The following is a 26,064-nucleotide window of genomic DNA, read 5'->3' on the forward strand; positions in this document are numbered from 1 at the left end:
TTTTCAGTCCTATACCACAGATTAATTTAAATTCTATTACAATTCAGCTTACCCCTGCATGTGTCCTCAGAAGAGGAGCATAAACTATAGAAGACAATAGATATCTAACAATATATGCATAATTAAAAAACATGCAGTAGCTCTTGCCTCCATTTTTGATACAAATCAGCAGTACAGAATTACAAAAAAAGAATTAAAATCAGTTATTCAAGCTGAGCATAATGCATCGCTTTAAAGGCAATGAGATTTTTTCAGTCTGCCTTACTAGGAGTCGATACAACCCTATGGAAACCGCAAGTGGAGAATATTTTTAAATAATATTTATGGATGAGGAAATTTGATATTGGAAGCATGTGTTTCACAGTGTTTTGAGGGACGCATATATGGACTTGCAGAAAATGTAAAGATTCAAAATAAAAAAAATATATAAAAGTACATCCCAAATATTTTAGGACTAAGCTACAGATATTAAAGTATTTTTTAACCTGTTCCTATACTTGAAAAATCATTCTTAAAAATATGCGTGACATTTAAATGCATCTCTCTCCAGTTATACTATGCAAAAAACCAAACTGATGTTTCCTCGTCTTTTCCTTTTGTGATTGCATATTTAACCTAAATAGAGTATTTTGCTCAGGTAATTGCTTAAGCCCTACTTTGATGGTAAAAAGACAAAGGCTCTACAAATGCCTGAAGTTAACACTATGCTTTTTCTTTTCTTGCCTTTTTTTTTTTTCCTGCAACATTACACCTGAATTGAAAATCTGGAATCACTGAAGTCAAGTGCAGCTTTGTCACTGACTTCGACAGAGCCAAAGTTTCCCAGCCACAAACCCATGTTAATGGGTCTCTCACCTGATTGCAGCTGGAATGCCCCAAGCCCGACCCTTTTGTCCCCAGCCAACATCCTCCACGTGGAGGCATCTCTCCCCCTGCTCTCTTGCTCCTTGCACCCTGCTCCACGAGAGAGCTTTCAGACAGATCTACCCCCGAACTATCTCCCTGCAGAGATGTGGGAGAGGACGACGTCCTAAAAGATGAAGGGACAGCCAGGAATACGTCACAGTAGCCCAGCTTAAATCACCTGAACCTGGCATGAAACTCACCCGCAAACCACACTTTGGTCAGAATACCAACAAGGATCAGGCAGCTGCCTATTTGGATCTTGAAGTACAGTTGATTTTTGTAGGATAGGATTTACTCCTACAGAGGCATCGAGAGCAGAGTGCGGCAGCTGCTGTCCTGTTTGCTGCATGCAGAACACTTCAGCCCACACCTGACACAAGCAGGAACTGAAGGATTCCAGGACATGTACATAAATTTATTCAGAACAGTGATTAGCTCAGGAAAAATAGACAAACACAAAAACAAACGTTAGAGCAAGTCAGCAACCACCATCTCTGACACAGAGGGACCATGAAGGGCACACAGCACAGCCAGGAGCAAAGAACCGTAACGCACCTGAGCAGGGCACTGCTCCCCAGGTCCCGGCTCCCAGGAAGCTCCCAAGCAGCCTCCAGCAACAGAAGCAAGATGTTACAGACAAACATCATCCTATCTCTTTGGTAATTAATTTCTCCCAGGGCTTGATACGTTTCTAGCAACATATTTAACTTCAGGTTTGAAGGAAAGCGCAGCATCAGGCAGCGCAGCACACTTCAGAGCTGCTGAGCCCTGACCCGAGGTGGCTGGCTACAGACCAACAACCCCGTTACAGCTGCCTCACGTGGAACTGGAAGAGTACCAGAAGAGCAAGGTATAAAAATAATCGGGCAGGACCACTGCAACCAATTAACAGGTAAAGTAAATGTGGTAAGGAATCTGTGGAAGAAGCAGGAATCCATCACTAAAGCCATCCTGAACAGGGATGCTAAGTGAAGGCTGTACCTGTAGTCTCACCCCTGGCACAGGCAGCTGCAGCGAGGTTGACTTGGATACATTCAGCAAAACTCAGGGTGAATTTTTGGGTTAGGAAGCACTGACACCTTCTGCACTCTGCTGCTACTGAGTCAGAATCCTACCAGGAATAACGTTCTGACGAGTCCCATGCAAGAGAGGCAGTGAACCACTCTCCGTAGAAAGAGATGCATTTCACCTGCATCTTTTTCAGCTAGGTACTGTGGCTCCTATGCTGGATTAGAAAGACAGGAATCAAGTACACAGCAAACTGCTTCCCCTAACTTCTACAAACTTCACGTGTCACATGCCAGTAACCGCCTTCTAGAAACTAAGGCTGGGCGCAGACCCAATTTACCACAGCAGACAGTGACGGTCTTGTATTACCAGCGCATCTTTAAGACATCTGCTCCGTGTTAATTTGCATAGCTGCCTCTGGAAACATGATCTCTGCGGCAAAAAAAAACTAATAGATTCTATTTCACGGCCAGAGCTTTGGAAATGGAGGAAGAGAGGATTAAAAAAAAGTAAAAATACGTAATAGTTTGGGATACAGACACATCAAAATAATTAAGGCAATTCTCCACTAAGGGGAATCAAATTATTCTCATCTTTCTTGAGTACCTTTTCCCACACAGAAAACTGAACCATAGCCTCCACCAACCTCTAATAAAAAATTTTAAAAAGCGCCACAAGTACACCCTTTCCCAAAGGGAGGAATAAAAGGTTTGAGAAAAATAAGAAGCTACATTTAAAACACATCCTATGCGCTTAACACCTGGACTGCTTTAGAAAAAGTTTGCATGCAATTAGACTCAGTAGTTCGCTCTAAATGAAGAGCAGACATGCATTCATATCTTTTAAGGATATATATTTTTTCTTATATGCCAATGAAAGGCATCAAAGCAACTGTCACTAGCAGCTAGCCGGCCTTATTGATAACTTAAGAGCCCCTGGCGTTGCCTTATGAAGTTTAATTTCCCAAAGCGGTCAATTAGATCCTGGTAATGTACTCATTGGTGGGTCATTGCTCTAGGATATCTGCAATGCTACTGCTTCACCTCTGTGTTTTTCCACTACATTCATGTAGACAAATTGTTAGAATTTCTTTAAAAAAAGCACACTTATTATATCTGAAAATAGCTATTTTTAGAGACTATTGGTGAAATAACCTGCAATGCAGCAAGACCCTAAATAAAAGCTGCAGGTGATGATTTACTGATGGAAAAAAAAAGAAGAAATATCATCTGCTATTACCATCCACAAAAAAACTAAGATCACATGAACAAACCCAACCTGATTCCACCAGTTCTTCTCTTCCCCAAGTCTTTGTTTGAAGTTTAATGCGATAAATGCTACCTTTGTGAACTAAACATGTATTCTGTTGGAATGAACTGAAGAGCCCAAACTTCCCAACGCTAAGAGAAGAGACAAACACGTAATGCTCGCTCTCATCCCTTATGTGATTACTTGGGTCTGTGCAGCCAGTTGCATGACAGTGTAAAATCTGTGTAGCAAGGAGAGAAGGAAATAAATATCCGAGGCAGATCAAAACAGTAAAAAAATAGTAACTCCAGTAGTTATTAGCAGGCCATGAAACATTTCAAAAGAAATACTCTGATTAAATAGCATTCCTTGATTTCTTATAGGACTTTTATCTGCTCCTCTGTGGAAAATTCTTGGATCCGTTTCCAAAGACGGTCATGTTGAAAAAGCCTTTCAATAGATTAAGACAGCTTTTCAACACCGTCTGACAATTTGTGCCCAACCTTGTTTTTCGCAGCTGTCTTGTCCTTATTCCTTGGTTTTTACAGCAGATGCTCAGGAAGAGTCATGTTTGTACCCTCTCCCTTCCCTCGCTGTCATCTCACTGCTGCTTTTGTTACTCAAAACCATTACTTTCAAATTCCTTCCAACCCCTTCCATCCAGCCAGTAGCTCTCACTGTCTGATGTCTGTAGGTTGGTCAGTTCAGAAAACTTTCACTTTCTTCCCTACAACTCCCCTCTTCCCCAGAACCGCTATCACCACCTACACGGACACTTAAAGCCCTGAGCAAGGCACTGCTCTTTGAAACCAGCCTTGGCTTTAATCCCCACACCTGTGGCATTCTGAAATTTAGTCTTGCTTCACAACACTCAATCACAGAATCAAGATTCCAGGCTCACGCAACTGCGATTCATCTTATGTATGTGATGCTTTTTGAACACTACTCGAGCCATTCCATCCTTTTTTTTTTTTTTTCTAATTAAACTCTCCCCTACTTCTTGCTGTTCCTCCATCAGCTCAGCCTGATCTGTGAGACCCCTCGCAATTTTGCTTTGTCTGTCATTATCCCTTCTGCCACACGTTGCTGCTGACATTAATGCCTACCTCCAAACATATATCCCTTTCATCTCCCTCTCTCCTAAGAACCTTTATCATCTTTTCAGGCTGATGCAGTTAGCAGAAAACTCTTGCCAAAGTTGTTCATAAAGGAGACTATCCCCTCAAACTCAAAATTTATGCACGTTAGTAAAGATTATGTCTTGATCCAACCTCTGTTATCAGCTGTAAGCTCTGATAGGCTTTATTTGGAAGAACCTAGCACGTTCATACTGCCACACTAAATAGTGCAAATGGTGAGTACTAAAACTGAGTAATTCTGGTGAGCTGTGAGGGATGGATGTAAGATAATTCTGGTTTCCGTTGCTAGGATAATGGCAACTTCCATCAACAATCTGCTTTTTGCTACCAAAACCCAACTCTGTCCCAAAGCCATCCATACACAATAGGTCGCCCTGCCACTCGGCAGCAACAAGCTGCACTTATTTCAAAATTAAATCAATTAGACTAGAAGAAAGCTAAGGAAATAACGTCTCACGTAACATAACCATGTTCCCACCCCCACCAACACAAAACAGCCACTGATCAGACACTTCCTTCACTGACTGTCCAAATGCATCAATTTTACAAACAGGACTGCCTTACGTGCTCTGTTTCCTCTTCTAAGATTATCTATAGATGTACTAACTTACCGTAACACCCTAAGTTGAACTGTTAAAGATATTTCAAGACAGCAGGTTTCAGTTTAACATAACAGGGAAAGCTAAAAGCACTTGGCAGACAATAAAAAACAAACTTGCATATTTAAAGGCAATTACAGGGAAATACTCTATAATCACAGAATTGTATGAAATCAAGGAATAAAGGTTAACATCTTTTGGTTAATTCTATTTCAAGCTACGTGAATTAAAAGATTGAAGTCAGGAGCTGTGATGTAAAATAAGTATTTTCCATCCATAATTAACTTGCAGAACAATTGCAGTGAAAATTCAGCAAATATTAACAAGACCCCAGTTACATACAAATTATGTGGAACCTGAGTTTCTCCATTCCAGAGAAGCATAATATTCTAATAAGAACTATCCTAATCTTCACCCAGCAATAATTTCAAGATGATATTATTATTCTCATTTCCTTGAATAATATCCATACTCCAGGGCCATTTTCCTTCTCATATTCAATATCATGCATGCTTGTATCAAGATTCCTTTCTTCATATCCTGTCACAGTATCAATCACTGCCTCCTGTCCACTCAATCCACTTTTGATTTATCAGCCGCCGTCTTTCTGGACTCCATAACTCGACCCAAACCATTTTAGCAAGACATTGACAAATAGCACCCAGTATCACATCAACCTGTTCCACTTAGTAAACTAAGAAACAGTAACTGTGACATCTCTGCATAAAGTATTCCATTCTATTCCCCAGACTGATGTATATTAATGAGGAGATGGTATTTGAAATGCTTCTTCCACATCAGCATCTAATATGATCAAATTAGGAAATGGGATGATTTATTAAATTTCGTAGAGCTGAAATATTTCTTTATATCACTATATGTGTGGTTTCAGAAAGTGAGCTGTTGCTTTCAATTTTTCTACTGAGGATGTGCCTGCATTTCACAGACGAATTATTGTCTTTAAAAAGATTGCAAGAAGGCAAAATGTTATTAAGCAAATGCTCAGTAAAACAAACTAAATCGGTTTTAAAATTCCTAATTTAATGTAAATCTTGGTTGTTTTGCTGAAATTCAGTTTGTGATCTTATTAAGTCATATTTGCATTGTACTATCTTGCTGTAGGACAGCTTCAAATTTATAGCATTACTAGGAAGCCCCACTTTTTTGGCTCTAAAAAAAAATGCATCTAAAACAGTTATAATACACACAAGTTTTCTCATCTTCTAAAATAAAGTACAAAAAAATCACTTTAGATTACCAAAAGCTCAAAATATTTTTACATGTCACTAGAAAAAGTCTAGCTTTTCAGATTAAAGCTGGATATTTCAGTATTTCATCCAAATGAAATATTTATGCTACTGAAGCATTTAAAAAATTGCTTTACAGCCACAAACATGCTTAGCACCTTGAAAAACAAACTCTCTTAATTTGATGGAGGACTGCAGGGAGAAAAGGCATTATTATGAGATGCAGAAGTTGCACTGTCTGCATGGCTTGCACCAAAACCAAACCCAGTGATTTACAGATACCACGCAAAGGATCTTAACTTCCACCACGAAACTAGCTTTCTAGTGTCAGTCCCATTTGCATCTGAAAACTCACAGTTGCTCAAGTCCTACAGGCGGTACTTGGAAAGTACAACAGTAACAGCACAAACAAGAGGAGCGTAGAGATCTTCACTCTACTGCTGAACACTTCAGTGGGTGACATGCTTTTTACTACACTAACAGAAGATGGATGAGCCACTTCTAATCATTTTATTAGCTACTTTACATATGTTTTCTTCAGTACTTACCTTTTAAAGTTACATATGAAAATAAGCTGCCCCACCCTAAGCAAAAAAAAATTTGATGAATGACAGGTGCCAAATTCATGTAAAATCCACAATCACTTCATCACAATGCTGCGTACAGTTCCCAAGGCAAATACTGTCTCTTCACCTTTAACAGCTTTGGATGGGTTTTTCTTGCCTGATTTCTTTATTAACCCAATTAAATTTTGGGTATCCACAATAACCAACAGCAAGGGCTTCCACATCTCAATTACGGGATATGTAAGAACCAACAGACTTCCTTCATTCGATGCTTGCCCTGGGTCTTACATTGCAGCAGACAGGAAACACTCATTTCTTAATCATCTTTCCACATCATTCATTTTTTATACCCCTCCATCATATTCCCTCTGTCCCCCACAATCTCTTTTACAGCCTGAGGAATCGTAAGGTACTCAGTCAGGCCCCTTCAGAGAGCTGTTCATACCTTCAGTCAAATGCACAAGACAGATTTTGAGTTAGGAAGGAAAGGAAGCATTCAGCGCTGCTGCAACAGCCTCCATGCTAACAAGCAGGGAGAACACAGGCCTCCAGCAGCAGCTTTCTGCAACTCATTTACCTCTTCTCCAGAAGCAAGATTAAGCGTGGCTTCACAGCGTAACATCACAACAGAGAGCAGACGTGAAAAAAAATAACAATAAAGGACTTGGTGTGACCCTTTGCTTTTAGTTTTCTGATTTTAACATGCTCAGAAAGTCTTCTTTTATAATTTAGGATGTTATTTATGAATATCTTCCCTAAAGATCCACGTCTGTGAATTGCAATATAAACTGACCTGCAACTGTATTTCATAGCTGTAGCACTGAAAAGCCAGTGTATTTTATATAGAAAATATTTGTGCACAGTATTCCCCGGCACAAAATTAAAAACCTGGCTGCAATTTATTTAAAGTTTTTTAGCTGCATAATTTCCATACATTGTGGTGACAACCAACATCAGTAAACCGTCTGGCAAACACGACCATTAGTATATTAGACTATGTCTAACAATGCAATTAGCAGTTATTACAATAAAGGAGCTTTAAAAAAAAAAGGTTATCATAGTTCCTCACACTGAACATCTGACAGACTGAAAAACACCTTCATTGTCACCTTAACATTTTAATGTTTCGTTGTTTTAAAAACTGAATTGTTATAAAAACAGTGGATATTTACAGTATTTCTACACAGAGCTCAGTAGCTTAGCTAGAGCCCACAGCTCAGATGAAAAGTACACGCAAGGAGAGATCAGTCCATTTAAATAACCAAATTGCTACTACAAAAGCACTGTAGCGCTAAGTGTCCAGGCAACTATTATAATGAACAGCTGTGAATAAGTCATGACAGAATACAAATAGGAGAAAGTGAAACACTCACGTCCTTCAACAACTGTTTTTCCAATAATGTTTAGAAGGAACAGCTCGACTGGTTTGATATAGGAAAATAACGTTTTACTAAATTCTCGGTATAGGCAGACGAAATTACCTACCTGACGATGAGTAAGGTAACCTCTGCATCAGTAAACAGATGCAAAGAAAGCAAGCTTTGATCTGCCTGATATACTAAATAATGAACTTAAATTCCATAGGAAATGCTAACAGTATTTCTGATATCCAAGAATAAACTTTATTTAAAGTTATTGAGAAAAATACACAAAAAAACGAGCTTCTGTTAATCACAGAAGTATGAAACAGTTTTTAATAATACAATTCGCAACAGACTATGATTTAAATTATGCTTATTATTGAAAATATTAATTTGTCAAAATTCAATTCATCAAGATTTTCACCACCACTTATCTTTAAATACTAAGTAAATTTGCATAATTATAAACAGGTATCAATTTCAAGAGAAATACAGATGAGAAAATAACAGTTCAGTGTCACCTTCACTGAGCCAGTATTTTGCACTGAAGTTACAGAAATAAGTAATCAAAAAGACAAAATCCACGCAAAGTCTTCAGATGATTACAGTTAAATCAAAATAAGGTGGCTTTATTAATTATTTTTTTTTTGCACTTGCTCAAATGCAAAGTATGTAACTTACTGTCAAATCCAACTGTTCTACCAGCTTAAATTAAAGACATAGTACATCAAAAGAGATTTCAACACAGAGATTTCAAATTAGGAAGAGTTTCAAGTGGCACGTCAATTAGACCACTTGCAACCATTTTTTCTAGTATATTCACACATTTGGTAAGTACGTGGAGTTTTTAAGTAAATGTTTTACGGTAGAAATAACAGTAATTCCTTCGCCCAGAAAAGCATCTTACCTTCTTGTTCTACTTTTTGATCTCGATCTTTGAGACCTGTAAGATTTGCCTCTGCCTCTTGATCGGCTACGACTGCGTTTTCTTCTAGAACCATACGAAGAGCTACTGCTTGATCTGTGTCTGCGTCTAAAACAAAACCATGCTGTTAGTACACTAGTGCTTCTTAAAAAAACAAGTATATGCAAAACCATTTCTTGTATTACAAGATGTCTTAAAAGCCTCAACAAATACCACCACTGCAGCTTCATAAGTAATTCACGCGTACCTGGGCAATGCCTGTCTTAAAGAGCTTACATTCGAAAATACATATCCCAGGACAGAAAGAGGGCAGAAGGAGAAACAGAAGTTAACTGATATGCCTAAAATCATACAACACTTGAAGGGCTAAGCCAGGAACACAACCCAGCTCTCAATGCATTTTAGTCCCATGACCAGCATGTTGGAACTCATTGACTCTTTGCCAAATCTAAGGTTAAAAAAACATTTAGACTTATATTCTCAGCAGAATTTACACAAAAATACATTGTATGAGATTGCTTTTCAATGGAAGGAACTATAATTCCACCGCTAAAAATGAAATTCAAAATGTCAGCTTCTGCACTGCTACTCTACACGATTATTTCCAGCCATTCTATCTGTACACATAAAAAGCAAACACACAAAATGTATGTTAAATTATGTACACCTAAAAATATTTTGCATATTTTTCTATATAAACAAGTTCTCAATTTTCATAAGATGCAATCTTTGCCCTGCTCTGTTATAGACAGACCTTTCCCTCACCTCTTCTTAGAGCTATTAGTAATCAAATAATCAGCGTTAATTTATTCTAATTGAATTTATTTCAATTCAAGTTTTCTCTCAAGTTCCACCAGGAGTCAGAATGCTATCTTCTCTCCCTGCCCTCAACCTCCCTGTTTCATTTACTCAAATTAAGTTATTATATATATAGGAGAAAGGTGAAAGAATACATGATAAATGCCTAAATTAAACCAACTAATCCCCAAACTGCAGGAGGGATTCCCTCTTAACCTTTTGTAAAATTTCCTCTCCACTCCCTCACAGCTGACTAGGTAACAACTACAACCCTTACAAGAACCTACATATTTCTGGGCTTTGTGATTCTTAAGTAGCATTAAAAAATAACACTATATTCCTGTAATTCAGGGTCTGGTCAGCGTGATATTATCTTCCGTAAGGAAAAGGGTGTATTACATACAACAAGTGCTGCAGTCAAGTGCACTGGTAAGGATTTTGAGGTTAACTAGGTCTTGATCTGAAAAAGGAATGCTAAATGCTAGTGTTCCTGCTAAACAAAGATGAGGAAAAGTCATCTTGGAGACTGCTGGTTTATATTCTTAAGGGTCAGGGATAAATCCAGCAGGACACCAGCGTGTTACAGTGACATCACTGCCAGGAGCAAATGTCCTAAACTGAGGGCAAAGCAGAGGTGCCAGCCAGATCCTAAAAGCAGACACTTTCGTCTTTTCTGGATTCAATTGAAGTCAACTGGTCTTCGTCCAGACTCTAATCTCCCTTCAAGCTCTGTTTTTATCTGCGAGATAGCCATGCCTGCACTGGACTAAAGAGATTCATAAAGCTGCATGTCATCAGCATATTGTTGGCATCGGAGCCCATGTCATCTCGCTGTGTCCCCTAAGGGCTGTATGTAGATGCTAAGCAGGAACAGAAGAAAGCAGGGATGGAAATGAACAAACAAGAACCCCCCCAGAAGCAGCCAACTCACCGAAACACTTCTACCAGCTACAGAAAGGCTGCCCAGGAGCAGCTCCTAAGATATTTCCAGTGCAGCTAGACAAGTTGAGTATCTTCCAGCTCCACCTATTCATGAATTGGCCACCACCTGCCCAGTTTGACTCCAGGCTCACCTTAAGCCAGAGAGAGACAAACTGGCTATATAAAAAGATCAGGTGCTAAAAGGGGCCTCTGTGAGGAAGGAAACAAGGTGTCGAGAAAAATTTGGTAGATACAGCCACACAATCTGTGTTCTCAACACCTGGCTGACTACTCTATTCTGGACCCTAAAAAAAAAATACTAAGACTGATGACTAAACTAGCCTTTACAGCAAAGTTACACACCCACTGTAAAATTACCATAACAATTCCCATTGAGGAAGTCTGCCTTGCTGTCTGGGCAGCCCTCCTTGGCTTTGGCAACAGAAAACAATTAACACAGAATAGTCTGTAACTTGTAAATGGAATTACTTTCCAAACTGACATTAACGTATGAGCCATTATCTTCCCAAAAAGAGATTCCAAATTCATTAGAAGGAGAAGAAAGGAAGAATTTGGTTTGTTTATTTTGTGTTTTTAAAATAAGAAATTTACCTTTGGATATGCATATATATGGTGTTTGTGTTTTTTGTTGTTTTTTTTGCTTTGGGCTTTGTTGTTGGTTTTTTTGTTTGTGTTTTGATGCAAGTGGAAGTAGTGCCACCTCTGCCGAGGCTCTGAGCAAACTTTGCTATACAATTCTAAACTAGAATTGACCACACATGGGATTCAAACACTTCGAGCTTTGCACCATAATATGAAAGAGCTCGATTTGTAAACAACTGCAACAGCCAGTAAATTACTGCAAACGCACCTTTTGTCATAAGAATGTGAGCGAGACTGGAGATCCCGAGACCGCGACCTTGACCTCGATTTCCTTCCAGATTTTTTACGGCTGTACGTTCTGCTGTCTGAGGAGCTACTTGAAGATGAACGCCTGCGGTGTTTCTTTTTCCTTCTGCTTCTGTTCTCTTCTTCCGTGTCCGAGGAGCGACGTCCCATTTTTAAACTAAGTAAAAATAAGAATCCTAAACTGTAAGAACATCTTGTGTCTGTGTTACATTTCTATATGTGTGTATATAATATATAAATTATATATATATAAAAATGTGTGTGCTTGTATAAATACACATATGGTTACACCATTTTAAAAGCTACCATGTGAATAGAAAATTTTGTTTCTATGTAAAAATTAAATCAAGATTTAAATAGAATGTCAACAAAGTCACATTACCAACTAACTTAGAACTTATTTGCTGACAGTGTGAATTTACTGTAGCATTTAAAAGTTTAAAGCACGTTTGCTTTAAACTTTTACAAAAAATATTTTACAATCATGTAGACAGATAAATACACTAATAAAATCATTTTTTTGTGTGTTCATAACATATTTCATCTTGGCTTTTGTTTACATTTTTCAATTAGATACTTTTAAAGAAATGTAGGGAGTAATTTACAAAGTTATTTCTTACAGGATATTTCATATTAAACATACTGAAGATGTTGCACTGCTGACTGCACACAATCTTAATTTACAGTTACAGATGAAGATCCATACTTGCACAATCAATAAACTGCAACCTATTTCAGTCACTGACGCAACTCACGGCATGTTTTTAGACGGTGCAATTAAAATAATGTATGGTTTCGTTCTGCTTGTCATAATTAAAACAAGCATTGAGAAAACATTTTCTAGAATGTTATCTTTAAATTAATTTATACTGGAGTTTGGTTGGTTTTGGGTTTCAGTTTAAAACCACTCAATTTCAGATCCCTTTATGCCAAAAACCAGAGCTACAAATACCAGACTTCAGAAAGGTCTTGATTGTCCAAATAAGTACATTGGCAAAGTCTACAGACTTTGATAACAAACCAAAAAAAGGGGGGGAGGTGCTGTCACCCATTTAATTGCTGCAAAGACTGTCATCCTTGTTTGTAACTCCTAAGCAATCGGTTGCATTGCTTTATGATCAGAGAAATGCTGCATTTCTTGACTTTTCAGGCTGCAAAGAGCAAGAAATGCTTTAAAACTTCTCCTGTCCCAGAATACCTGCCCTATTTTAGGCCAAGGCTTCAAGACCCCCCTCCACACACCCTACCTAAGGGCAGCTGGTAGCAGGCCTCCTCCCCACCCAAACACTGGGTTGGTCCCTGGCCACTTCTGTATGAGGAAAATGGGAACTCACAATTCTTTAAGGTTTATATCGATGGCTAAGTCACAGGTATATTTTGCCTCAATATCATCTGTTTTTAATCAACACTGAAATACTACAGCTCCTCATATTCCGGCACCCACAGGTTGAACTTGTTCCTTTTCTGCATGCCAACTTTTGCCCTTTCTCGCACCTTTTACCACCTAGGCAGCAGGCCCTAATCTCCAGGGCAGAAACTGAAAAGAGAACAAAAGAAATTCACTAGTAAGTGTATTTACACTCAAATACACAGAAACTATGCCAGAGAGGAGGAGCTAGCCTGGAGGTGAAGCCCAAATCCCCTGGCCATGCCAGAGCTCACCCCAGTGACACCACAGCCCAGGTGAGAAAGCCCCAGCCCCACGGACGCCCTCCTGACATCAGCCACCACCAGAGCTCCCGTGCTTTATCATCCAACAACTGCTCACCACAAAATACGAGGTGGTCCCTTACGTATCTGGGTCCTCTTGGACACCCATAGGAATTTACTTACTGCCACAATCAAAGCAGCAGCAACATGAAGCTCGTTCCCAGCCAGCCAAAACTCGGTGGGTCTGGCACCACTTCACGCGGCCGGCAGTGCCGCCAACTGAGCCATCGCCAAGCTTTGCCACCGCAAACCCCTCCGAATATTCCCTTCACTCCTCCATAGCCCCAGTTTTCAGCACTTTGCGAGCTGAAGGAGCAGCTCTAATCTAAGCAGAGCAGTTTTGAAATATTCAACTTGAAACGGGAAGTCTCCGTGCACCTGAACGGCAGGAATTTCGGATGAACTGCTTTGCAAGAGCTCTCCTTTTTAAGTAAAGTTATTTTTACCATATTACTGAAGTTATCCCTCACAGCCCTTGAAGGAGATAGAGGCAGTATTTTACAGACTATTTTATGTCACTTAAGGAAATATGACTTTAATTCGCAGTTCTGTAGAGGAATGCCAATTTATATCAAGACACTACCTCGAGCAGTTATTTCTTTCCCCCCACACACTCATAGTAAAAGACTTAAAGCTCCCAGGTACTAACAGTTATTGTACAGTAAAATAAAGCTCTTCAAATATGTACTGATAGAGCCGTCTTCAAATGAAGATGAACCTGAATCTCAAACTCGAAATAAGCAGAAACTGCTCAGGAAGATGAAACTCCAGCGCGGAGATCTTAAGCTAAAAGCTCACGGCCCCAGCTCGTGACAGCAAGATTAATGGGAGAGCCCAGGGAAACACAGAGCACAAAAGGCATTTCTGCCACGACATTCGCCGCTTGACGCGGGTATCATTATGAGCCAGAACATTACACTTCACCGCGTATATTGTCTGCTGTTTAACTTCCTCTTTTTACCATCAGCTTTCCCCCCGTTTGGCAGATCACTGCATTAAGCGGCATTCCAGGCTAGTGAAACGTGGCGTGTAAATCTCAATTTCGTGTCTTTAGGACCAAAGACAAGTTACATGCCACGGCCCTCCTCTGTTGGAGGACAAGCCCTGCTGCAACCCGTGGAATCCCTCTGCTTTACACACACATGAGCCTCGGGAGCTCCAAGAAGCACCAGATGTAGACAAGCTGCAGGACAGGGGCACGCAGGTGACCGATGCTCTGCAAGTCCTTGAGTTTCCACTAGGAAAGAAGCTGCCAGAAGCAGACCTGATCCTGGAACAATTCATGCACTCTCTTTCACCGGTGTCTTCGGATCGTCCCCTCAGCACATCGCACACATCTTCCTGTGAGGACACCTCATAAAAACATAGCACTTGAAAGCAGCCTGTTACTAAGACCTGTATCAGAAAGCCAGATCAGAGAGGCACAGTCTCCTCACCACGACATCAGTGAGGCTCGTACTTTCCTGCCACTCTGCTGAACTTCTCAATGGGATGCTCGCAGCCAGACCTGGTAAATCTCATGTCCCTGCTCTGGAGCAAAGGCTGTTACAGCACCTACAGACAGGTCTCCGGGCCTATTTGTAATACTTTAATTTTGTTTAAGTCTTCTTTCTTAAAACTGATGCTGCAGCACTCTGGTTGACACGAGAGCAAAGCGCACGCTCTCATCCACACCTGTGCCAAGAGAAACACCACGATCACGAACCTGAAACCAACTACCTACATTGGGCAAAACTACAAACAGTGCTATCAAGCTCACCGCAAACAGCTAGCTAACCTCCTGCCCTGCACACAAAAACCTAGAGCAGACGTTAGGTACTAAGAAGCTTCATTTAGGGCCGACTTGCAGTAAACGCCAACCAGCGGCACTATTTAGGGGGTGTCTCTACCAAGATGTGCATGCCCACCTTGAGGAGAGAATGGAGAAGTTGGCAGGAGATATCACTTGATGAGCTCCAGCCAGGAAATGATGCTAACTGAAGTGAAGTTATTGAGAAAGTTACTGAGCAACAGGCTCACTGCGTAGGATTCAGTGTTACCAACAGCAGTGGTGTTTGCAGGAAGAGGGAGACTGAAGACTAGGGTGGCAGTCCCTCTCAGCCAGCCTTTGTGTGCGTATAGATGAGAGCACCTTTATATCTACCTCTCAATCCTGTAGTTATGTGGAAACTCTCCCAAACAATTCAGAAAAAACACTCGCAAGTGGAGGAAGAGGTTTGATTAGAAAAGGCAATGAGGTGATTTGTTCTTATAAGGGAAGCATCTGTTTTTAAATACTCATCCAGCAGCATTTCTTTCCATGAGAAGAACTTCCAGATCGCTAAGGAGAACCATCCAAAGGGCATCCACAAAGCCTCCTGCCAGAGCTGGCCACCTCAGAGGGAAATCTCAAGACGGGAGAGCCCCAGGAGCTGAGCTGCTCCTTGCAGCGCCTCCCTGGCGGCAAGAACCCAGGGCCACCAAGCGAGCCACGACTGTCTCCTGGTTAAATACAGGCTATCCTGTTCGAGTATTTTTTCAGAGTATTATGATATTGTGAAAAAATCATTAATTCTGAGCTTCCTAATTGCTCACCTATGACTTCGAACTGAGGCAATCTGTGATAACTGCGTTCCTACGTCCAACTTTGAACCCTGAAAGTTAAACGGGGGGGCAGGGACAAGGCTCGAGGTGCCCGCAGCCACCCCAGGAACAGCCCCGAGGCCTCAGAGCCCAGCGCCCCCCGAAGCCGCCCCCCTCAGGGCTCCCCTCAGGGCTCCCCTCACGGCGGGGCCCCCCCCAGGCCCTCCCTCTCCATAGCAACGCGCCCGGGCCCTGAGGCCGGGCCCCCCTCACCCAGGCGCTGCGGGCCGGGACGCGGCGGGGCCGGGGCAGCCCCACCCGGCTCGGAGCCGGGCTCGGAGCCGCTCCCCGGTCCCGGAGCCGCTCCCGGTGCCGGTCCCGGTTCCCCCCCCCTCGGTCCCGGCCTTACCGGAGCGGCGGCGGGCGGCGGTTTGAGCTCAGCGCCTCGCAGGGCGCCGGGCAGGCAGCGGCAGCGCAGCGCCGAGCGCATCGAGCCCGCCAGGCAGCGCCGCCGAGCGCCGAGCACGCGATGCGCCGGGCACCGGGGGTGGGTTTGGGGATTGGGGGGGGGGGGATTAAAAAAGGGGGGGATGGAGGTGAGAAGGGGGCGCTGGGGGTACCCCGGGGCCGGGAGCGGGGTGGGGGGGGGCTGCACTGCTTGTCACAACAAGAGGGGTCACGGGGGCTGCCCCGTCGTGGGCTTGAGGCACCCGGAGAGGCTGGGGAGGGGGGGGGTCGGTGCCACGGTGCCCCCCGTTTTTAGGGGCTGTGGGGTTTGAGGGGGCTTCGTGGGCTGCAGGGGGGCCGGGGGCAGAGCCAGCAGCGTGGGCAGCCCCGCGACCTGCCCGCATCCAGCTCCCACGCAACGAATTCGCCCCCCCCCACGGAGCGCCGCGGGGCCGGGGCAGCGCTGGGGGCACGGCGGGGGCTCGGCCGCGATGCCCGGGGCTCGGCAGCACGGGGGGAGCCGCCGCCGGCCCGGCCCCGTTGGCAGCGGGGAGAGCTCGCCCCCGGGCCGCCCGCCCCCCGTTGTGTGGCCCCGGGGCGCTGGGAGCGGGGTCCGAGCGCGATCGGGGCCCGCAAAGGTTGGGGAGGGGGCGCTGGGGTTGGGGTGGGGGGCGCCGCGTCCTGCCCCGGCCCCGCCGTGTGAGCCCCGCGGGGGTTCAGCCGGGGAATCGGTGCCCGGGAGGGAGTTACAGAGCCGGGAATGGTTTCTTGGGGTGGCAGAGAAGGTGCGAAACGAGGCGGCTGCTGTCAACCCAAGTACGGCCCTAACGGGATCTGGGCGACAAAGGGGGAAAAAAAAAAAAAAAAAAAAAAAAAAAAACAATGTTAGCGGCAAACGGCGGAATTCGCCCCAAGCTGCTGCCTCCGTTCGCCGGATGAGAAAACGTCCGTGAGCCGCCCGTGCCCGTGCCCGGCCCCGGCAGCCGGCCCCTCGGCGCTGCGCTGGATCCGGGCGCCCACGGAGCCAACTTTGCCGGTTCCCCCGGTGCCGGGCTCGGCCGGGGGCGCTGCGGGGGTCCCGGCCCCTTCCCGGCCCCTGCTCCCCGCGGAGCCCCGCAGCGGGTGCGGGTGCGGAGCCTGCGCGCCCCCCGCCGCCTCCCTCCGTGGCCACTCCCCTGCAGCTCCGGCCCCTCTCTCCGCGCAGCGCTCGCCCGGGACCTCGCGGCGGGCCCGCGCTTAATTAAATTAATTAGGGCGCTGAGCGCGGCGGGCGGGCGGGCCGGCGGCGCCCTGGCCGCAGTGCCCCGCGGCGGGCGGGCGGGCGGCGCGGCCGGGCGGCGGAGAAGGGCTGCATTCAGAGCTCCGAGGGGAGGTAATTCGCCGGGAACAAGGGGCAGGCGTTGCAAAGTATAAATAGTGCCACTTCAATCGCCGCGTCGCTATCAGACCCCGAGAGCTGGCGCGGAGAGCCGCCCCGGCCCTGCACGTCGGGCGGCGCGGCACGGCTCGGCACGGCACGGCACGGCTCGGATAGCAGCGGCACGGCTCGGCACGGCACGGCTCGGCACGGCGCGGCACTGCTGGGCTCGGCACGGCTCGGCACGGCCGGGGGCGCCGCCGCCACCCCGCCCCGTGGATGCCCGCCCGGGGGGGCGGCACGGCGAGCCGGGGCAGCGCGCCCCTGAGCCGCGGCCATGGAGGAGCTGACGGCGTTCGTCTCCAAGTCGTTTGACCCCAAGGCGAAGGAGAAGAAGGAGCTCATCACCTACCGCGAGGTGCTGGAGAGCGGCCCCCTGCGCGGCGCCGCCGGCCCCCGGGAGCCCGGCGGCCCCGCGGCGGAGCCGGGCCGGGACGAGGCGGGCAGCCCCGCGGGGCGGGCGGGCGGCGGGCGGACCCCGCCGCGGGACCCCGACGCCGCCACCGCCGCCGAGAGAGCCGCCGAGGCGGCCACCCCCAAGCTCAGCGACGGTAACGGCGGCACCGCGGGCGCCCCTTCCTCCGCGGCCCTCCGCCCTTCCTTCCCTCCCCTGCCCGCCTTCCCCCTTCCCCCGTCGGGGCGCTGCCCGTGCCCCCGGCCGAAGCGGCGGCCGCGGCGGCCCCGGTCTCCGGCAGGCGCCCGCCGCTCCCCGCGGCTCCCCCGAATCGCGGCCAGCCCAGAAGTTTGCGTTCAGATCTTGCGGCGAGCCTTGAACTCGCGCACCGCCCGACCCGCTCCTCCGGGGCGCACGGAACGAAAGCCGGGCCCCGGAGGCTGCCCCGTCCCCCCCGCGGGTACCGGCGGTGCGGGGCGGTGCGGGGCTGTGCGGGGCCGGGGGCTCCCCGCTTCGGTGCCCCCTCGGTTCCACCCCGCTGCCGGTGCCCCGGGTGCGGCGGGGAGGCAGCGGCCGTCCGAGCCCGTCCGCGGCGCTGCGCGGGGCCCCCGCCGTGCGCTGCCGCCCTTTTGTTCGTTTTTTTTTTTTTGTTTTGTTCCGAGCGCCGGGATGCCGGGAGCATCTCCGGAAACGGCTCGGCGACAAATTTCTGCTAATGAACCCGGTGAACCGGGAGCCGCGGCCGGCCTGGGGTCGGCGGCAGCCCCGCGGCGCGCAGGAGCCGCGCAAACCCCGCGCAGGGAGCCCCGCGCACGGAGCCGCCGGTGCCGGGGACCGGCCCGGGGTTCGCAGCCACCGGCACCGGACCCACAGCCCCGAAACCCTCCGGAGCCCCCCGCGGGGAGCCTTTCTCGCCCTCTCGGGGCGCGGAGGGGCCGCGGGGCGCAGCCGCGACCTGTTGCTGCGCTTCCCCCCGGGCGGGCGGCGCCGCGGCCGGGCTGCGGGAGGAGGCGAGCGGAGCGCGGAGCCCCGAGCCCGGAGCCCGGAGCCGAGCGGCCGGGCCCGGTACGGCAGCGGCCGAGGAGGGCCTAGCACGGCCCCGGAGCTCAGGCCCGGCTCCCGGCTCGGCTCCGGGCCCGGCAGGAGGCCGGCTGCGGGCTGACCGCTCGTGTCGTGCCCAGTCTCCCCAGAGCTGAAGGAGCGCAAGGAGGATGCGAAAGCGATGGAAGACGAAGGGCAGACGAAAATCAAGCAGCGGCGGAGCCGGACCAATTTCACCCTGGAGCAGCTGAACGAGCTGGAAAGGCTTTTCGACGAGACCCACTACCCGGACGCCTTCATGCGGGAGGAGCTGAGCCAGCGGCTGGGGCTGTCCGAGGCCAGGGTGCAGGTAGCTCCGTGCGGGGCCGGGGGGGCTCGGGGCCGCGCCGCGGGGACCCCCGGGCTCAGGGGGGGCTCCGCACCCAGCTCCGCACCCGATCGGAGCCTCCCGGGCTGCGCTGCGCTGCGCTCCCCGCTAGCGAGGGCGAGCTGCGGCTGCTAAGTTTATCGGGGCAGCGGCCGGAGAGTGAATTAGGAAGCGCAGAGTGCGGGCATTTTTATTGTCCGGCTCTCGTCGCAGTTCCTAAAGCGCCGGGGAAGCAGCGGGGCCGCGCACGGGCTGGCTTTGTTCGGCTTGCTGCCGGGCAGGGGTCGGGAGCCGCGGCTCCCGGGGGCTGCAGCTGCGAGCCCAGCCCCGGGCTGCCCCCGGAGCGCTCAAAAATCCGCTCCTGGGCTCGCTCCTGCGGCTGCTCCGGGCTGGAAGAAAGAGCAAGGCTCGGGCTTCGCCCGGCCGGGGAGGAAGGTAACTTCTGAAATTAGAACAAATGTAAGTGCTCCGGTGTATTTCCGTTCTAATAATAAAAGAAGAGAAAATGATGGTCATTATTTGTTCGAACACATGGAGTAGTTTTAGGCCCCTAACATCTGCAGCTGCTAGAAAGTCCTGCTGTAACAGATACTCCCCCTCAATCTTTGTGCTTGTAGGCCACCATCTGCACCAAACTATGCGCGCGATCCTTGTGGGGTTTCCCTGCATCTCGCAGTGGGGTAAGGCCAGAAACAGAGCGGTCCCGTTGTACCGAAAAAGTAATAAGCAGCTTTTGTCACCGCAGCCTGACAAAAAGGAGCCGTCTTTTCCGCTCTGCCCCTCTCCCCTCGTTGCGTTTTGTTTTGTTTTGTTTTGTTTTTTTTCCCTTTCCGGCCGAGGCAGCCACCTATTTATGCCGAACAAATCCGCACAAAACCCAAGCCGGAGCCGCTCGGCTCCGGCCCCGCGGGGAACCCCGGGCGGGGGGCGGCTCCGGGGGCTGCTCCCCGCTGCCGTCGGGTCCCTCGGGAGCAGGCAGCGGGGTGCTGGTGCTGGTGCTGGTGCTGGGCTGCGCGGCTGCACCCTTCGGAAATCGCCGCGTTTGTTTCCACGGGAGGCTGCGGGCGAGCAGATTTTCCCTGGCTGGAGCAAATGACAGGGCAGGGGAAATTCGCATTTATATTTGTCTCTTCGAGCGAGACCTCAAAAAAAAAGGATGTATATATATATATGTTTGTTTGTTTCTTTTTTTTTTTTTTTTTTTTAATTTTATTTTTGTTCTGGCCGCGGGGAAAGGCTCGGTTGGCGGCTGTGGCTCGGAGAGGCAGCGCGCCGGGCTGCCTGCGCCCAGCAGCGGCTGCAGCCGCTGCCCTGCCCGCTCCGAGCGAGCACAACTTCGGGCTGGAAATGTGGCTCCACGATTTCATCCCCGGTGTTTAAACGTGTGTTCGGGGCTAACGCGCAGCCTTTTCTCTGGGAACAAATTAGATTATCATGATAATGAGACGATTATTCCGCTCCTGCGCTACACTCCGGTGCGCAGAGGAACGGAGAAATTCCAAACTTCTTTGTAGCGAAGCTTTTATGGCAGTAATTAGCACCAGCACCCCCCAAAAAAAAGGGACCCGTTAAACACCTCGGTTTTAGCTTTTCTTGAAGGTGAAGCTAATTGATATCACAGGCTATTAATGAGCGCCTTCTTGCAGGTCTGACGGTGCGAGTGCCTAAACCCGGTACCGCGCGCTGGGGTTAGATATGGGGGGGCGACTTGGGTCCTGCTGCCCTGATGCGGAAAGGCGAGAGCAGGGCTGAGAAAACCCTTTATGGACGAGGACCCCCCTGCCCCGCGTGTCCCGTTAGGGTGTCCCCCCCGCCGGGCTCCCCTTTGTCTCCGCGGTGCTTTCGGTGCTGATTTTTGGGGCGATTTCTCCCGCTCCCGCGGCGCGGCGTGACGCCGGCCCCCTTGTCCCCGCAGGTCTGGTTCCAGAACAGGCGAGCCAAATGCCGAAAGCAAGAAAACCAGCTCCACAAAGGTAGGGGGGGCCGGGGGGGGGCCGGCAGCGAGCCGCGGGTGGGTGGGCCACGCGTGGGGGCGGCAGCGCTGACCGCCTGCCCTCGCCCCGCAGGGGTGCTGATCGGCGCCGCCAGCCAGTTCGAAGCCTGCCGGGTGGCCCCGTACGTGAACGTGGGAGCGCTGAGGATGCCCTTCCAGCAGGCAAGGGGGCGCGGGGGCGCGCGTGGGGATGGGGATGGGGTCGGGGAGGGGGTCGTGGTCAGGGATGGGGATGGGGATGGGGATGGAGATGGGGATGAGGATGAGGATAGGGATGGAGATGGGGATGGGGATGGGAATGGAGATGGAGATGGGGATGGGGATGATGATGGGATGGAGTCAGGGATGGGGATGAGGACGGAGATAGGGAAGGGGTCAGGGATGGAGACGAAGATGGGGATGGGGCCGGGGTCAGGGATGGAGTTGGAGATGGGGATGGGGAGGAGGATGGGGATGGGATTGGGGCTGGGGACGGCCCCGGGGCTGGGGTCTCCGCTGCCACGGGCGCCCGTGTCCCCGCAGGTTCAGGCGCAGCTGCAGCTGGACAGCGCCGTGGCCCACGCCCACCACCACCTCCACCCGCACCTGGCCCACGCGCCCTACATGATGTTCCCCGCGCCCCCCTTCGGGCTGCCGCTGGCCACGCTGGCCGAGTCCGCCTCCGCCGCCTCCGTGGTGGCCGCCGCCGCCGCAGCCAAGACCACCAGCAAGAACTCGAGCATCGCCGACCTCCGGCTGAAGGCCAAGAAGCACGCCGCAGCCCTGGGGCTGTGACCGGGGGGCAGCGGCCGCTGCTCCGGAGGGGAGCAGAGCTCGAAGCCAAACGGCGAGGAGAAGGGGGAGAGGAGAGACTGACGGGAGATATAATGCTTATTTAAAGAGTTAGACGAACTAGACGCGCAGCTGGGAAGTTCACAGGTTTTGAAACTGACCCTTTGTCTGCGAAGTTCACTTTAATACGAGAAATTTGATAAGAGAGGCGGGCCTCCTTTCACGTTGCATCAGATACTTGAGTTTAACAACCACGTCGGGAATAGCGACAAAAAGAAGAGAGAACGACGACGAAGAAGAAAGAAAGAAAAAAAAAAAAAAAAAAGAAAGAAAGAAAACGGAAGAGAGAGAGAGACAATGATTTCTCTGCGAATTTTTAATGGGAAACTGTCCGGGATACTTCCTCCAGCAGCATTCCGGGTTGCATGTATTTGTATTTCATTGATGGAGTCCTTTGATTCACTTGCACTTCACCCTCATCTTTAGTAGAAAAAACAAAACAAACAAACGTGGCTGGGTTCTTTCGCTTTTAATCTTGGAGGGAAGCAGAAAGAGAGGGAGATCAAGCACTGCCTTTCCCACTCTGAAATCTTTGCTGGTCGTTCGCTGTCCCACCTCCGAAATGAAAGGGAGCGGAAAGCGTCAGGAGCGCGGCGTGTGCCTCCCTCGCTGGGTCCCTCTTGTCCTGAGGGCAAAAAGAAAAAAAAAAAAAAAAAAAGAAAAGAAAAAAAAAAAAAAGAAAGAAAGAAAAGGAAAGAAAGTATTTAATTCCCAGCCGCCACTTCACACAACGGCCAATTCCAATAAGAGGTACTGGGTACATGTAAAATATGTTGATACACACGAACAAAGTTTATTTTGGCTATAACTTGTGAATTGATAGTTGACTGTCAAACATTTACATTTTATCTCATAAAGGTGTATCTATTCACGTAATCTTGTGATTTATTTTATGATTTTTGGTTGATTTGGAAGACGTATAGCTATTTAACCTGGGGTACCTCGAGGGGTGGCTGCTCCCCCAGCCGGCCCCTCCTGCTCCTTGCCGGGAACGAGGGAAAGCTCTTCTGCGCGAACTTTGGTATGGACGGGCTTTGTATCTATTTGTTCTCCATGAAAACGAAATTATTTATATTGACCATATTTTTTCTAGTGTATTTTAAGTTATTTAAAAAAGGAAAAAAAAAAAAAAAGATGCTGTTATTTCATTACATTTGTTGTCAGTACAATATATTTTGTTTCGCTCAGGTTTGCTTCACCTTTTGTCAATCCGTTTTCCGACGTCGCAAATTTCGATAAGTGCCAAGCAATGAATTTTAGACACTTTGCGGTCTTTTTGGGGCCGAGGGGGGCGAGGTGCCGCTGCTCCGGCCCCCCGGAGCCTCCCGGAGCCCTGCCGCCCCCCGCCGCGGTTTCGGTAGAAAGCGGGCCGGTGGAAGCGACTTCGCAATTGTGTCTTTTGCAAGTTTTGTCAAGTTCCCTCAGGTAATAAAATCGAGGAAAGTGCACTGGCTCGCAATGTTTTCCGCCCTCCCGCAGCGCCCGAGCCCGCACGGAGCCGCCGCCCGCAGCCCCGGGAGGAGCGGGGGTGGCGAGGGGATGGCGCCCGTTGTGAGGGGACGCGACCGCCATGGGGGGCTCTGTGAGGGGAAGGAGCCCGCCATGGTGTCCCTGTGAGGAGAAAGGACCTGCCGCGGGGTCCCTGTGAGGGGACGCGTTCGCCATGGTGTCTCTGTGAGGGGACGCGCCCGCCATGGGGGTTCTGTGAGGAGGAGGCGCCCGCCACGGTGTCCCTGTGAGGGGACGCGCTCGCTGTGGGGTCCCCGTGAGGGGAAGGCTCCCACTATGGGGCTTTCCGTGAGGAGAAGGCGCCCGCCATCGTGTCCCTGTGAGGAAAAAGCTCCCGCCATGGTGTCCCCGTGAGGAGAAGGCTCCCACTATGGGGCTTTCAGTGAGGAGGAGGCTCCCGCCATGGTGTCCCCGTGAGGGGCCGCTCCCGCCGCTCGCTGCGGGATGGCGCCCGCCCCGCTGCCCCGTGAGGAGCCGGCGCCCGCCGCCGTTCCCCGGCTCCCAGCCCCGTGAGGGGACCCCGGCTCGGCTGGGGAAGGAGAGATCTCGGCGGAGAAGGGCTCCCTCCATCCCTCCGTCCCTCCTTCCCTCGGGCAGAAGGCGGCCCGGTAGCGGGAGCAGCGGGCAGACAGCTCGGGCGTCTGTCTGCTGCTGGAGGGATAGATTTTACGCTGAGTAAAAAAGCAGCTTTATCCAAACAAAAGTAAGATCCTGCTAATTATAAAGTCAATAAAACTAACGGTGGTGTCGATTGATCCGTGAATAAAGGAGTTAATTAATATGTGCGCCAGTTGCTAATATCGCAGCCCCGGCCCCGTGGCCCCGCCGCCGGCACCTGAAGCACGGCCTCGAATAAATTCGCTGTCCCGAATAAATTCACCTCACAGCCCCTGCCCGAAGCCCAGCTGGGTTTTAAACACGGTCCTGGGCAGGTTGTGGGTGCCCGTGATGGATACGTAAAGCGTGGGGTTCAAATCTTTACAATCTGCTCAGATATTGGCATGTCTGTCCTCAAGATGATTGTAATAAAAAGCATGAAAAATGTACTTTCATCATAACAGAGAAAGACGATTGGACGGTATAAGAGAACTGTGTATTTTTTAGCACAGCTGTGATTAAAATAAAATACTCTTAACAGGATATTTTTGGACAGGAATACTGACATTCCTGGTTTCCTTGGGCTAGAATACCTAATAAGTCTATAGGCCTACAGAAGTTGGCCAGAACTCTCCTGTTTCTATTTTATTTCTGAGAGTGTCTGAACTTATATATAAAAAAACCCCGTAGGTTTCATGAAATTTAATTATGGACATTTCACGAGTCAGCCAATGCATATACAATATATGCATTCTGTAGGTAAAATTTTAGCATGGGATTTATGTGGAGATGTACTGGCATGAGAAGGGGATTTAGGGAAGAGATCAAATAAATCACGTAGCAAGGAGTAAACACCTGTTTCTGTCCTCGTAGAGCCCATCGCGTGTTCACAGCATGAACGTATGCAGATTCTTGCCCAGTGAAGTAGCAGTTTCCACATTTTGCTCGCTCCCCGCAGTAACGCAGCGAGGTGAGCACTGCGATGGCAGCCAGATGTCTCGCACAAAACTCAGACCCCACCGTGCTAACCCCTATCAGCCCTCAGCTCTCGATACAGGAACACTTACAAGAGGGAAAGAATAAGAAAGAAAAAAAAAAACCACTCTTTTCCAGGGTGAACAGTGCTGTTTTTAAAAAGCACATAAAGCTGTGCTAAATACTGGGTATGAAATTGCTCTGTCTAATCTTGTTCATCAGCAGCTCGGCTTTCCTGCAGGCAGAGCTGGTAAGCGGCACACTTAAACTTGCCTTTCAGAAAAGCAGCAGCAGATCTATTGAGCGTACATGGGTCCAGCCGAGGGCTCTCAGCAGCAGCAGCGTGGCCATGCGAGTACGGCAGTCCCGCGAGCAAGCTGCAGCTGAATGCTCAAGGAATAAATAATGTGTTTTCTGTAGCAGCAAACACTGTGCTAACTCCTGCCCAGTAAATATTGATACTTGTCCAACTTTGTGGCCGTTCCCATTTTGTTCGCCCTTTATTCTCTATTTCTCACAGTTTCTGAGCCTGTTCATCCTTCCTGCGAAGTAACAACAGGTGAAAGTGCACCTTAAAGGTCATCTACTTTATAT

At 48.8% G+C, this 26,064-nt stretch overlaps 2 protein-coding genes across 5 annotated transcripts in view; one reads left to right on the forward strand and one right to left on the reverse strand.

Moving 5' to 3' along the window:
* RSRC1 (arginine and serine rich coiled-coil 1) overlaps positions 1-16,351 on the reverse strand; it is a 140,426-nt gene extending 124,075 nt beyond the window's left edge. For 2 of the 3 annotated variants that reach the window (XM_082766766.1, XM_082766765.1), the window contains exons 1-3: positions 16,309-16,351; positions 11,590-11,784; positions 8,982-9,107 (exon numbers count right to left, since the gene is read on the reverse strand). In XM_082766766.1, coding sequence (XP_082622892.1) covers positions 8,982-9,107; positions 11,590-11,777 — 314 coding nt within the window. In that variant the 5' untranslated portion in view covers positions 11,778-11,784; positions 16,309-16,351. Of the gene's footprint in view, positions 1-8,981; positions 9,108-11,589; positions 11,785-15,911; positions 15,971-16,172; positions 16,236-16,308 lie in introns of those variants that run through there. The other variant, XM_082766767.1, reaches the window with a different exon arrangement.
* A 1,285-nt stretch (positions 16,352-17,636) lies between these two features.
* SHOX2 (SHOX homeobox 2) lies at positions 17,637-22,667 on the forward strand. Of its 2 annotated transcripts, none has more exons than XM_082767719.1 (5): positions 17,637-18,314; positions 19,339-19,547; positions 21,481-21,538; positions 21,632-21,720; positions 22,081-22,667. In XM_082767719.1, the coding sequence occupies exons 1-5, from the start codon at positions 18,041-18,043 to the stop codon at positions 22,330-22,332; spliced, it is 882 nt and encodes a 293-aa protein (XP_082623845.1). In that variant the 5' UTR covers positions 17,637-18,040; the 3' UTR covers positions 22,333-22,667. The 2 variants fall into 2 exon arrangements, with proteins under 2 accessions (XP_082623845.1, XP_082623846.1); XM_082767720.1 differs by having other exon boundaries at positions 19,348-19,547.
* The last annotated feature ends 3,397 nt before the right edge of the window (positions 22,668-26,064 follow it).

Source organism: Aythya marila (genome assembly GCF_965140915.1).
Source record: "Aythya marila genome assembly, chromosome: 9".
NCBI lineage: Eukaryota > Metazoa > Chordata > Aves > Anseriformes > Anatidae > Aythya > Aythya marila.